The sequence below is a fragment of the Saccopteryx leptura genome, chromosome 6, assembly GCF_036850995.1.
Source record: "Saccopteryx leptura isolate mSacLep1 chromosome 6, mSacLep1_pri_phased_curated, whole genome shotgun sequence".
NCBI lineage: Eukaryota > Metazoa > Chordata > Mammalia > Chiroptera > Emballonuridae > Saccopteryx > Saccopteryx leptura.
Genome location: NC_089508.1, coordinates 130285006 through 130298298, shown reverse-complemented (window position 1 = coordinate 130298298; position 13293 = coordinate 130285006). Strand labels below are relative to the sequence as shown.

At 50.1% G+C, this 13293-nt stretch overlaps 1 protein-coding gene across 4 annotated transcripts in view; it reads left to right on the top strand.

Moving 5' to 3' along the window:
• Nucleotides 1-11211, top strand: part of PSTPIP1 (proline-serine-threonine phosphatase interacting protein 1) — a 44186-nt gene extending 32975 nt beyond the window's left edge. For all 4 annotated transcript variants that reach the window (XM_066341704.1, XM_066341703.1, XM_066341705.1 and 1 more), the window contains 7 exons: nt 382-461; nt 1056-1154; nt 2155-2251; nt 2740-2830; nt 9598-9653; nt 9837-9970; nt 10945-11211. In XM_066341704.1, coding sequence (XP_066197801.1) covers nt 382-461; nt 1056-1154; nt 2155-2251; nt 2740-2830; nt 9598-9653; nt 9837-9970; nt 10945-11076 — 689 coding nt within the window. In that variant the 3' untranslated portion in view covers nt 11077-11211. The remainder of the gene's footprint in view (nt 1-381; nt 462-1055; nt 1155-2154; nt 2252-2739; nt 2831-9597; nt 9654-9836; nt 9971-10944) is intronic.
• Nucleotides 11212-13293: the final 2082 nt, after the last annotated feature.

Genomic DNA, 13293 nt, shown 5'->3' with positions numbered 1-13293 from the left:
GGTCAAGCCTGCTGGGTTCCCAGCCCAACTGTTACCATACTGCCCTCTACCCCTCCTTCAGTGCTGCCCTCAGTTTCTCATCTGGAAAGTTAGAGGGTGGGACCCAGGGATGGCAAGAGGCCTGGACCCTGACCTTGGGTAGACGGGCTCTGCTCCAGACTCGGGCAACTCAGAGCACAGCAGGGAGGTAAGAGTTACCCTAAAAGGAGCAGCACCACAGTGGGTGGCTCTGACAAGTGTCCAGACAAGCTACCAGCAGCCAGGGTCCAGAGCAGGACTCTGGGGGAGAGGACACTCTGAGCGGGGCAATGCAGGAGCGAAGGAGTGGGCAGCAGAAGCGGTGTCTAGGCTGCTGACCTCCCTGAGGCCCCTGTGCTCTAGAGCGAGTGTACAAGCAGAACATTGAGCAGCTGGAGAAGGTGCGGGCCGAGTGGGAACAGGAGCACCAGACCACCTGTGAGGTAAGTGACCCCGGGCCTCAGTTACCCCAGCTGCCAAACAGAAAAGACATTTATCCCCCGTGTCATAGGGGGATAAGGCAATGGGGGAAAGGGAGGCCTCATCTCTTTCTCTGTCTATTCACACACTCACTCCTGAGTCCTACACTAGGTCCCTGCCCCCAGGAAGCTGCCTATCTGGCTTTGTGCCCTAGGCCCCTTTGTTTCAGGGAGGTATCCATTACTCCTTTTTGTTGAAGCCAAAACTGAGGCTCAGAAAAAAACCCATAGCTTTTCTGGGCCCTGCTGGTGCACAGGACCTGGGAGACAGGCCTCAGGACTGCTGCTCTCATAAAGCCCGCCTAGGGCCTTTCCAGTGTGTGATGGGGTCTGAAGAGGGGGGTGGAGACAGGAACCCCTCAAGCCACTCAAACTCCGTCCCAGAAGCCTTAGGTGCTGGCAAAGGTGTAGGAGTACAGTCCCCAGCAAGGGTCCCCTTTAGACTTGGCTTTTAGCAGCGGGTCTGGCTCGTCAGCCCCCACTGAGCTGTGAGAGGGCTCACCCGGCCTGCCTCTGCAGCTCTTCTCATTCTTCATCTCCCTCCCCCCCACAACCCAGGCCTTCCAGCTGCAAGAGTTTGACAGGCTGACCATCCTCCGAAATGCCCTGTGGGTGCACTGCAACCAGCTTTCCATGCAGTGCGTCAAGGATGATGAGGTGGGAACCAAAGCTGGGGAAGGGTAGGGAGTAAGCTGAGGGGTGGAGAGTGAATCTCAAAAGGGCAGCTCTGAGCAACAGCCTGCCCAGGTCCATCTGAGTCTGTCAACAACATCTCAGGCCTTAGCCTCTGACCCCAGGGCCCCAAGTACAGGGAGCTCAGTATCACACATGATATATGGCTTCTCTGCCCAGAAGACTACTTTTTTGGTTACCCTGGCATCTGCCTCTATGCATACCCTTATCCCAAGATCTGGCTTTGCTCTCTAACTATGTGCTACACCTGCCTGGGTTAGGAGGATAGGAGGACACAGCCCCTCAGAGGTCTGAAGGGAGGCTGAAGGACCTTGGGCCACTTTGCTCCAGGCCTACCATTTGTAGGAGCTGAGGTCAAGACCTTCCTCTGTCTCCCAGACATCTCCTGGGTGTCCTGGTACTTTTACTAAACTAGCTTTACATGCTGGATGGTTGGGGTGTGTCCCACCCAGCAGGGAGGGAACATTCCTTCTCCACCCCAGAGCCCTGAGCTCTCTCGAGGCAGCCCGGACTCCCTGATGTTCACTGCCGTTCTTTGCCTGGTCCTCTGCCCATGGGCTATGGGGTTTTGGGTCCCCCACCCAAATTACTTGAGCCCACCTGGTGGCCTCCTTACGGCAGAGGAAGGGGGGTGGGCTCTGGATCCTGTCATGCTGGAACAATAGTGTCTACCTCAGGGGACAGGACTGAATTAAGTCCCTTGCATTGGACCTTGTGCATAAGAGGTGCTTGGGAACCAGCAGGTGCTGTCAGCCAGGTGCTGATCCCTCAGGCAGTCCTGGAACAGTTCCTACTACCCCCTAGTACAGACACTGAGCTATGCACACATGGTCTGTGAGGAGGCTGGTGTGGTGGAAGCCCCTGGCTAGAGCTCAGAGCCACAGAGAGATGAGGCTTCAATAGGGTGGGCACTGAGGCGAGGCCTGGCCCCTCAGCCTCGGCTCTTCCTGCCCCCATCCCCCAGCTCTACGAAATGGTACGGGTGACACTGGAAGACTGCAGTGTGGAGGCCGACATCAGCAGCTTTATCAAGGCCAAGAGCACAGGCACTGAGCCCCCAGGTGAGGCCTGGCCCACAGGCAACACCACCTCCGGGGCCAGGCCAGTCTGTCCCTAGGAGGCCTGGCCTTAGTTCTCTGAGTCGCAATGCCAGGACAGGGCTAGGATGGCTCACAGGTCTTTTCTGGGTGGAGATGTGGCCAGATCCCAGCGAGGGGTCAAGGGTAGTATGGTCCCCTGAAGCAGAAGGTGGAGCTTAGTAACACTGTAATGCTCAGAAGGGGAGTGGAGGCAGAGAACCTCCTCAGGGCCCCCACCCATTGTTTGGCCTCACTTTATGAGCCCAGAATATTTGGTCTCAGTGGTGCCCACAGTGGGGCCTCTCATGGAAGGGAGGCCTGCTCCCCAAGTACAGGGTGGACCAGGGCCAGGATGGGAATGGGGGGCCCCAGTTCTTATCTCTGGATGGGAACAGCTGAGGGTGTCAGGTGGCAGAGGCCCGTCCTGCCCTGCCCTCAGCCACCCCAGGCCTTATGCTTGCTACCTGCAGCTCCGGTGCCTTACCAGAACTACTACGATCAGAAGGTCACCCTATCATCAGGCAGCCCTGGCAAAGAACCATCCTGTGGCATGATAAAAAAGTAAGACACCCACTGGGTTGTGGAGATGGGGTAGTGCAAGAAGCAGGTCCAGCCTGTCCTCCTGTCATGGCTGTTTCACATGCATTTATTGAGCATCTACTATGTGCCTGGTGCTGGGTACTCTTTGGGGAAAAGACAGGCTCAACCTGGCCTCATGAAACCCTCAGCCCCAGGGACCCAGGCATTAAAAAAGAAGTCACATCCCACTTATTTATTAGTGAATGCCGAGACCTCCAGGGTGGCCCCTGGCTGGCTTCCTTGCCTCTTGGACCCTGCTGAAAGCCTGGGTAGTGCCCTGGACTGTCAGGCTACAGTGGTGACACTCCCCTGCTGGTACAGGATCAGGACATAGGAGCAGGCCCCCGCCATACTCCAGGAGCCCTCCCCTGGCCTTGCTGTGGTAGGATCCCGGTGTCATGCCTCCGTGTGTCAGCCACACAAGTCTCTCACCTTCTTTAGGTCCAGTATTCATAAGTGTTGGGGTCAGACTCAGAACCAAAGGACCCTCCTGCTTGCGACCTTGAGTGATGATGGTGACAGGCAGTTAGGAGCACCTCAGCCTGTCCTGGTTGTGTCCCCAGCAGCCAGGTCCTAGAGGGTCCCATATCCCCTGTCTGCGGGCCTCTAGGGTTTCACATGGTGCCTGTGCCCCACCCTGGGGCACCCATGATCTCCTCTCTCAATCCAACCTTGTTCAGAAAAGGCTCTGCCTTTAGGGGGTATACAAGGGAAATGGGGCAGGGATTCAATGGAACTTTCAGCCCTCTAAGGACTGCTCATTTCCGAGACCTCAGGAGCCCCTAGGACCTCCCTGCAAAACACCTCCAGGAAGCAGAGGTTTATGAGAACCACTACAGCACAGAACAGGGAGCACAGCACGCGCCTCTGAGAACCCTGAGAAAGCAGTGACCCCCAGGAAAAGGACATTCATACTCTCACAATATTACCAAAATCCTAGGGGCTCAAACCTCCTTGCATCCCCAATGAGCACCTGCAACCCATCACAGGTGGTCATTTAAACAACTGGATGGAAGAGCTCACTTGGGACAGGTGCCAAGAAAGAAGAGAAAGAAAACAAGACAAGGGTGCCTACTCACAGCTCTTATTGAGTGTGGTGTTGGAAGTCCCAGCCACAACACTCAGACAAGAAATATACATGAAAAGCATCCAAACTGGAAAATAAGAAGTAAAACTGTCATTTGAAGATGACATGATATTGTATGTATAGAGAGATAGCCCTAAAGATTACATCCCTCCCCAAAGAACTGTTAGAACAAATGAATTCAGTGAAGTAGCAGGATACAAAATTAATATTCAGAAATTGGTTGCATTTTTGTACACCAATAATGAAAGAGAAATTAAGAAAACAAATCCATACACAATTGCATCAAAATGAATAAAATACCCAGGAATAAATTTAACCAAGGGAACCTGTACTCAGAAAACTGTAAGACATTGAAGAAAGAAACTGAAGGAGATACAAAAATGAAAGCATATACTGTGTTTATGGATTGGAAGAATTAACATTGTTAAAATGTTCACACTACCCAAAGCAATCTACAGATTCAATGCAATTCTTATCAAAATCTCAACGGTTTTTCTCACAGAACTAGAACAATAAAAAAATTATTGTGGAACCACAAAAGACCCCAGATAGCTTCAGCAATCTTGAGAAAGAGGAACAGAGTTGGAGGAATCACACTATCTGATACCAAACTATATTACAAGGCCATAGTAATCGAAACAGCCTGGTACTAGCATAAGAACAGACATATAGATCAATGGAACAAAATAGAGAGCCCAGAAATGAACCCACACTTTTATAGTCAATTTAAAATGGAGGAAAGATTAAAAGTAAAAAGGTAAAGACAGTCTATTCAATAAATGGTGTTGGGAAACTGGATACATGCAAAAAATAAAACTGGACCACTTTCTCACAACATGTACATGAATAAAATCAAAATAGATTAAAGACTTAAATGTAAGACCTGAAACCATAAAACTCCTAAAAGAAAACATAGGCAGTAAACTCTTTGACATTGGTCTTAGCAATATTTTTTTGAATATTTTCATCGAGCAAGGGAAACAGAAACAAAAATATACAAATGAAACGACATCAAACTTAAAAGCTTTTGTATCATAAATAAAACTATCAATTAAAGGAAAAGACAACCTTTTGAATGGAAGAAGATATCTGTAAATGATACATCCAAAAAGGGGTCAAAATCTAAAATATATAAAGAACTCATACAGCTCAACTTCAGAAATACAATCAGATTAAAAAATGGGCAGTGAACAAATATATACATTTCTCCAAAAAGGACATACAGATGGTCAACAAACATGTGAAAAGATGCTCAAAGTCATTAATCATCAGAGAAATGAAAATTAAAACCACAATGAGTTGTCACTTCACACCTATCAGAATGGCTATCAATAAACCAACAAATGTTGGCGAGGATGTAGAGAAAAGGGAACCCTTGTGCATTGTTGGTGAGTTTGCAGATTGATGCAGCCACTGTAGAAAACAGTATGGAGTGTCCTCAAACAACTAAAAATAGAACTATCATATGGCCCAGGAATTACACTTCTGGGTACAGAGGGTCTTCAGGTTATGACACAGTTCCATTCCAACAACAGTGACATAACCCAAATTTAGGTGAAGTTGAAACACACCCTAGCCTAAGGCACTTACCTATCCTAACACAGTTGTAAAAATCATAATCTAGAACATAAAAACACAATGAAGCCACAGAAAAAGGAAAAGGACATAAATGTACTGTCCACTATACTGTAGTAACAGAAAAAATGACAAAAAATAAGTGTAAAAAATTCCTTACCTTTATTCCTGTGGTTGGCTTGCACACTGGAAGGGGCATTGGAAGGTGGGAGAGAGTGACCTATTGGGAGGAGGGAGCTGGAGAGGCAGGAGAACCTGCAGAAGGTGCTGGAGATACTGGGTCAGGTGAATAAGGATTGCCTAGGAACATGCAGGAGACACCGGAGATGATTCTACCTGCACTACAGGTGTTTCATCTCGAGAAACAGCTGATATAGAGGATACAGCATCTGTTGCAGGCCTCTCTACTTTCTGAAAGAATTGTTCCAGGCTAGTCCGGAAGGTTGATGACTTCTCCTCTTCCAAAATCTGCCTATAGCTTTGAAAGGCATCCATAAGAGCTCTGTAGACCTTACTGAATCTGTCATCACTGGGGTTCTCAGGCTGAAATTTTGCCAACCCATCTTTTATCTTAGAACAATCTTCTGCCAAATACTTGGTAGTAAATCTCTTTGGTTCTGGGGTTTCTCTTCCTTTTCAATCAGCTGTTTCTCCAGCTGAATAATGTCCTCAGCTGATTCTGCTTTTTCTGATCTCTTTACAATGTCTAATTTCACTTCCATCATGATGGCTTTCCTCTTCTTCGAAGCACTACTATCTGAAGACTCTAACTTTCATTTAAGAGCCATGATAAGGGCCACAAAGTTGCCAAACAAAGCAACATAAATGGAACACTTGTGCATTTAACAATCCAAAATGGCATAGGTAAGCTTACTGGGGGATGTCAACTCCCTCACTCATATGCCATGTTACTGCGTCTTCTTCCACTGCATGCAACCAAACTAGTTCACCCACGTAGTCCATAAGTATGATGCTAATGGCATAAACCAAAACACTCCTCAATTTTTTTTAAGTTTTTATGGGCATAAGCATCATAAACTCAAAACGTCATGTGTCAAGACTATGGTAACCCGAGGACCCCTGTATTTATCTCAAGAAACCGAAAACACTAATTCAGAAAGATATAGGCACCCCTATGCTCACTGCAGCATTATTTACAATAACCAAGATATAGAAGTAAACCAAGTTCCCATAAATGTATGAGTGGCTAAAAAAAATGTGGTATATATATAATGGAATATTACTCAGCCATAAATAAGAATGAAATCTTGCTATGTGTGACAACATGGATGGATCTAGAGGGTATTATGCTATATGAAATAAGTCAGAGAAAGACAAGTACCATATAATTTCACTTATATGTGGAAGCTAATGAACAACAACTACACAGAAACTGACTCATAGCTACAGAGAACAAACTGATGGTTGCCTGATGGGAGCAGGGTGAGTGAAAAAGGTGAAGGGAATAAGAAGTACAAATTGTCAGTCATAAAAATCAGTCATGGGCATGTAAAGTACAGCATAGGGAATACAGTCAATAATATTGTCATAACTATGCATGGTGCCAGTCGGGTTCTAGACTCATCAGGGTCATCCCTTCATAAGGAATTATAAATGTCTAATCACTAGGTTGTACAGCTAAAACTAATATCCTATGTTAACTGTAATTAAAAAATAACTAAAAATAAAAAAAAAGGAAGAACAGAAAGGAGTGCCCCATGAGGATAAGAGAGAGGTCCCACTGAGTGAAGAAGAGGGAGGAGGTGGGAAGGGCCCCTGTCTGGGGCAGCCAGCGAGCAGGCAGGGTGGGGAGGGACAGGGGCAGTTGCTGGGAAGTAGGTGAGGGAGGAGTTAAGAGTCACAAGTGTAGACAGCTCTAGGGAAGCAGGGCAGTGAGGCAGACACACACCAGCTTCAACAAGCTCTGCTCCTCCCAGCCACTGCCCAGCTGGCCCAAGGTGCAGGAATGTGCTGCAGGAGGTGTACGTGTACAACCTGTGTTAGAAAGGCCTTGTCATGTGTGACAGGTGGGGGTGGGGGTGCCTCCCCTGCCCAGTCCCTGCTCTACACTTTGCATCCCCTCTCTTATACAATGGCAATGCCTTGCACCTCAGTTCTTTCAATGCTTGGCCCCATCGGGCAGCTTTCCTGAGGCAGGTAAGCAATATCAGCCTCTACTTATTTAGCTTTCAGCACTATTGGCTTCATGGGTTGGCCCCAGTGGCTAGCTTTTGTGTGTTTGGTCTTTTTGTTTTGTTATTGTTTGTTTTTCAATTCAATGAACTTTCATAACTCCAGCTCAGTCCAGGCCAGAGCCAGACACAAGGGGAGGGGTGAGTTAGCCCAGCACTGCCTCTTGGAACCCACTGTGCAGTGGATATTGCTTCATGTGTTTGAGGAGTGGCAGGGTGGGCCGGATCAGGGGTCCCTAGGGAGTCAGACTGCCTGGGCCCATGCAGGTGACGAACCCAGTAGGCGTGAGCGGGCTAGCCTCTGGTCGCATTCAGAGGAGGCTGGAGCAAGGACCTGCTGGGGCCAGGGGTCCTTGAAGATTTGCCTAGAAGATTTCCAGGTGCGCCCTGTGGTATTCCAGAGAAATGTGTGCCTGTTGGGGACCAAAAAACCAACAGGGATTTTGGAGTTTAGATTTTGGGGGGACAGAGGTGTGGGGAATTGGCTGTAAGCTGACAGTCTGCCCAACCCTCCACCTCACTTGCCTGATTAGGTTGCAAAAGGCTGTTAAGCTGTGGTGCTGGATTGTTTACACTACCCCCCATGTTCCCCAGCAAGACTGGAGGCAAGTTTCTTCTATCATTTGTTTGGTGTAAAGTTAGGATGATATGTATGGTGGGATTGATGATTTGGATTGATGATTAGACATAAGGAATTGTCTCTTGAAGTCTTTTGGATTTCTATAAAAGAAGAATATGTGGCAATATCTAAAAAAGCTTTGACCATTTTACTACAATTTTCAACATCCTGTTTATATGAATTAGGATTTTCTACCCTCCACACAATTAAGAGTAAAAAGAGAAAAATTCTTCAATGTATTGAAGAGGAAATGAGAGTTTGCCTTTTAAATATATGCCCAAACATTGAAGAAATCTCTAGGACATACAGGCTCATGCTTCTCATAAACACAAGAATGAAAAAACTTAACATGTTCACGCTGGGACCTACCAAATTTACTAAATCTTACTAAGAATGTATCTATATATATAAAAGATAATTTTTGTCATTTTTTTATTTTTTAACCCCTCTTTTTTACAAATTCTAAAAAGCATAACTCAAAAAATGTGACATAAAAATGTTTTTTAGCCCTGGCCGGTTGGCTCAGCGGTAGAGCGTCGGCCTGGCATGCGGGGGACTCGGGTTCGATTCCCGGCCAGGGCACATAGGAGAAGCGCCCATTTGCTTCTCCACCCCCCTCCCCTCCTTCCTCTCTGTCTCTCTCTTCCCCTCCCGCAGCGAGGCTCCATTGGAGCAAAGATGGCCCGGGTTCTGGGGATGGCTCCTTGGCCTCTGCCCCAGGCGCTAGAGTGGCTCTGGTCACGGCAGAGCGACGCCCCAGAGGGGCAGAGCATCGCCCCCTGGTGGGCGTGCCAGGTGGATCCCGGTGGGGCGCATACGAGAGTCTGTCTGACTGTCTCTCCCTGTTTCCAGATTCAGAAAAATACAAAAAAAAAAAAAAAAGTTTTTAATGTCAGAATAAATTTAATTTTGTCATATTTATTTTGTTTAATTACCATAAAAGCTCACTTGGACAGTTTTTTAATATTTGAATTAATTATTATAACATATTTCTCAGAAATTTGTATATAGTGCGCCTACAATTATTTGTAGGATTTTAAATATGCCCCCAACTTCAAAAAGTTTGAGAACCACTGGGTTAGAATGTGAGGGACTGAGTAGGCATTGAGTGTGAGGGGGAGGGCCACTGGGACCATTGGGGAACCCTTATGCCTGAGGGGCACCCCATAAATCACACCTGTGCCTAGAGGCTGGGGGCAGCTCCAGCATGAGAGCTGAGTGCCCCCTGCCTCATTCCCTTCCTGCAGGACCTACTTGCTTTCTCCCCTGTCCTCAGGTTCTCTGGACTGCTGCATGGAAGTCCCAAAGGCACACCGCTGGCAGCCTCTGCAGGTAACTGGGTGTGAGGCCTCCAACAATGGTGACCATAGGCTGAAGGAATTTGTACATGCACAGATGGGCCCTTCAACTGCTGGGAGAAAGGATAAGCATCTGGGGATGCTCCATACAGGGGGCCTGCAGGGACCAATGTCTGTCCTATGAAAGGGTGGTCTCCAGGCCTCACTGTGCTCTCAGCCTCCACAGACACTCTGGCTCCCACTCCCAATCATAATGAGGTTGTCAATGCCGCTGTCACAGTGCACGAGGCACCAGGACCCCTGACCCTGCCAACCCAGGACTACAGGGCGATCTATGACTACAGAGCTCAGGTGAGGCCCTTGCCCTCTTCTTCTCGGGAGGGCACAGAAATGCCCAAGTGTGTGTTCACACGTAGGCACATGCACTATGCGTGTGTTTGGGGTGTCTGCCCTTAGAACAGCACCCAGCACTTAGCAGGGACTCTGTGATGTGTGCTGAGTGGATGTGATAATTGGGGTACCAGGGCCTGTCTCCCTAAATTTGTTCACACATGTGGGGTGCCCAGGCCAACATGGGTGCACACGTGCAGGAAGGCTGATGGAGCTTGGGCTACCTGCAGAGAATGGTCCAAGGGTCACCTTCTGCACCCCCAGGTTAGGGTTCTGTTCTCCAGGGCCATGGGTGCCAAGAACAACCTATGGCCAGAATAAGTCCCTCAGCTGTGTTAGGTTTGATTTTCCAAGCCCATGGTGAGAGGATGGGTCAAGGAGTCACAGGGAAGCTGTGTCAAGATCCCTGTAGAGTCTAGACAGCTCCTGGCTTTGGGGTGAGGCACGCAGAGCCAGGTTCCATATCCATCTGGACTGATGCCAAGCACCCATCAGGGCTGGGTGGGCTGCATGGCAGACTGCACTGACTCCGAAAGCTGTCCCTGGTCGAGGTGACAGGCCAGAAGAAGGATTACATGTTGGTGACAGGCTCACCGGCTGGGGTGAGCACCCTGGCCCTTGACTTGCTGAGGCCACTGTTTGCTGGGAGGGGGGGAGCAGCATGCAGGTGAAGCAGGGAAGAAGCCCGGGTTCAGGGGAGTCAGGGCAGTCAGCAGACAGAAGGCTGAACCCCATGTCCCACAGCCTGTCTCCAAGGGCGGCCCCCACCCCCAGACAGAGGCCTTGTCCTGCAGTCCCAGGAGGATGGGCATGTCTCAGGAGACTCAGCCCACCTGGAGACAAGCTCTAATTTATGGCTTGGGTGGGGGGGTCTGCCCAACCAGACCCCCCCAGCAGGGCCAGCCAGCTTGACGCACTTTCATTCCATTATCAAGAATTCTGACGAATTAAACATCTCTGCGGGAGACATCCTGGAGGTCATCCTGGAAGGAGAGGATGGCTGGTGGACAGTGGAACAGAATGGGCAGCGTGGCTTTGTCCCTGGTTCCTATCTGGAGAAGCTCTGAGGAAGGGCAGCAGCCTCCACCAGGACCTGCCTTGTCTTTGGGGCCAGCAAGGCTGGGGTCCCAAGACCACGCCAGCCCCCAAGCCCATGAGTGCTGGCTGCTCCCACAGCACTCTCTCCTGCAGGGAATAAAAGAGTGCACACTTCCTCCTTGGTCTGCAAGGGTCTGTTTCTCTCTCACTTCTGCCCTGTGTCCTGGTGCTCAATTCAGAGGAGGCAAAAGAGCCAGGGGAGAAGTCTGACAGAAGAGTGGAGCTGCCCACTTCCAGGGAGGCTCTGCCAGGCTCTGTCCCACTGTTGGCTGGGCATGATGAGGAGCCCTGGCCCCAGTCCCTGGGAACTCCCAGACGGCCAGGGAAGCACATTCACACTCAGGCAAATGGGAAAAGACTATGGGGGTCAGGGAGCAGGGAGGAGGGGCCAGAGGGGTTCAGGAGAGCTGGGATGGGGGAACCAGGCTTCCTGGGAGCAGAGGGACTGGAGCGGGGCATCTGACAGGCAGCAGCAGACAAGACACAAGGAAGAAATCATCAGGGCCAGGCAGGTGTGTGAAAACCAGGAGCAGCAGGAATGCCTGGAACATTCTAGAGACAAGCCAAGCTCGGTCTGGGGCAGGTAACAGGAGATGGGCCTACTGGAGATCAAGGGGCCATGGTAGAGAATTGGGAAGACCGGCTTAGGGGCTTCTAGGTCAAGTGATCCTCATTGCCTCCCTGACCCAGCTGGGGCCCAGGGAAGCCACTATTACCCGTGTTGCTCCCTCTCAGACACGGCCAGTCCTACCCAGGCAGGGGCTCAGAGTCATACAGGTGACTGGGGCACAGAGGGGCCCTGCTCCTGTTTGGTTCTGGATGCTCTCAGGCCTCTCTCTCTTTGGATTCAGGCCCCCAAAACATAATTCTACTGTTGGCCAACACCTGTTAAGGCCCTGCTCCAGTCATGGTGGGCTCCACCCACACCAGAGGCTTTGGGAGTACATGGGGAGAGCCTATGGGAGCTGGTGGCTCACCCACAGTAGCCCCGAAACAGCCAGCACCATAGGTCAGCAGCCGTCCCCAACTCAGGGCCAGAGAGACCGTAGGGTGGAATGGGAGACGTAGTTCTCCTCCGCTGCACACACCTTCAAAGACACTGCTTAGGATGTTATTGTCCCCTGTACACTGTCTTTCCCTGGGACAGTGAATCAACTTGTATGTTCATTCATAAGCCTTCGTGGCCTGTCCCCTACAGGAGCAAGATAAGTAAAGCCTCAGCCCCTTGCGTTACCTCCAGGGACTCTTGAGCTGGAGGGCACCAGACAGCCCTGAAAGTTAATGACACAGGACACGCAGAGCAGGCATGAGGCTCTGGACAGTGACATGGAAACAGGGACGCTGTTCCACTCCTGCCTGCTTCTGGTACCCCGCTGACGGCAGGGAGAGGTTTGTGTGTGTCACAGAGAAGCGAGTGAGAGTCATCACTAGATGTCCTAAGATCTAGAACTAGAAGAAACTGAAAGAGCTGATCTGACCGGCTGCCTGGTGCCATCCCTGCCACTACTGGAGACTGGGCACTGGGCACCCTAGTTGGCTTCAACATCTCTGGTGACAGGGGCTCATGATGCCCATGAAATCTGCAGTGGACCTGTGGCCTCCCACTGAACCTGGCTTGGCCTGAATGGCCATTCACCTGGCAGCCACACTGAGGACCATGCCACACGCCTGGACAAGTTTCAGAGGCCACAGGGGCAAAAACAAGGCCTCTGAGCAATCTCTGCCCAGGAAGAAGGCAAGGAGGGTAGTGAAGAGGCTGCTCCTGCATTTACAGAAGGTGTCCATCTTGTGCCCTCCCCTTTGTCACTTGAGCAGATGTGTGCAGGAGGGATAGTATCTTTGGACTACGGCCTCTCACCTAGCCTCAGGAGGTGGGCACCTCACATGTCCACAGAGCAGTCAGGCTGGAGCAAGGCAGAGGTGCACAGGCACAAGGCAGCCCCTTGGTGGGACTTTGAAAACAGGGCTCTGGAGCTGTAGACTGGCTCAGTCCTCTGCTAGTGTCACCTACCACTGCTTTCACCAGAGGGTGTGGGGCAGAGAGGGTGGGAAAAGGCTCTGGACCTCTGAAACAAAATAAGACTGAGGCTTAAATCCTCCCTGAAATGCCACTTTCCCTCATAAAGCATGTTCTGTGAGAGAACTGACCAAACGTCCACACCTGTCCCTGACCATCTGACGCTTAT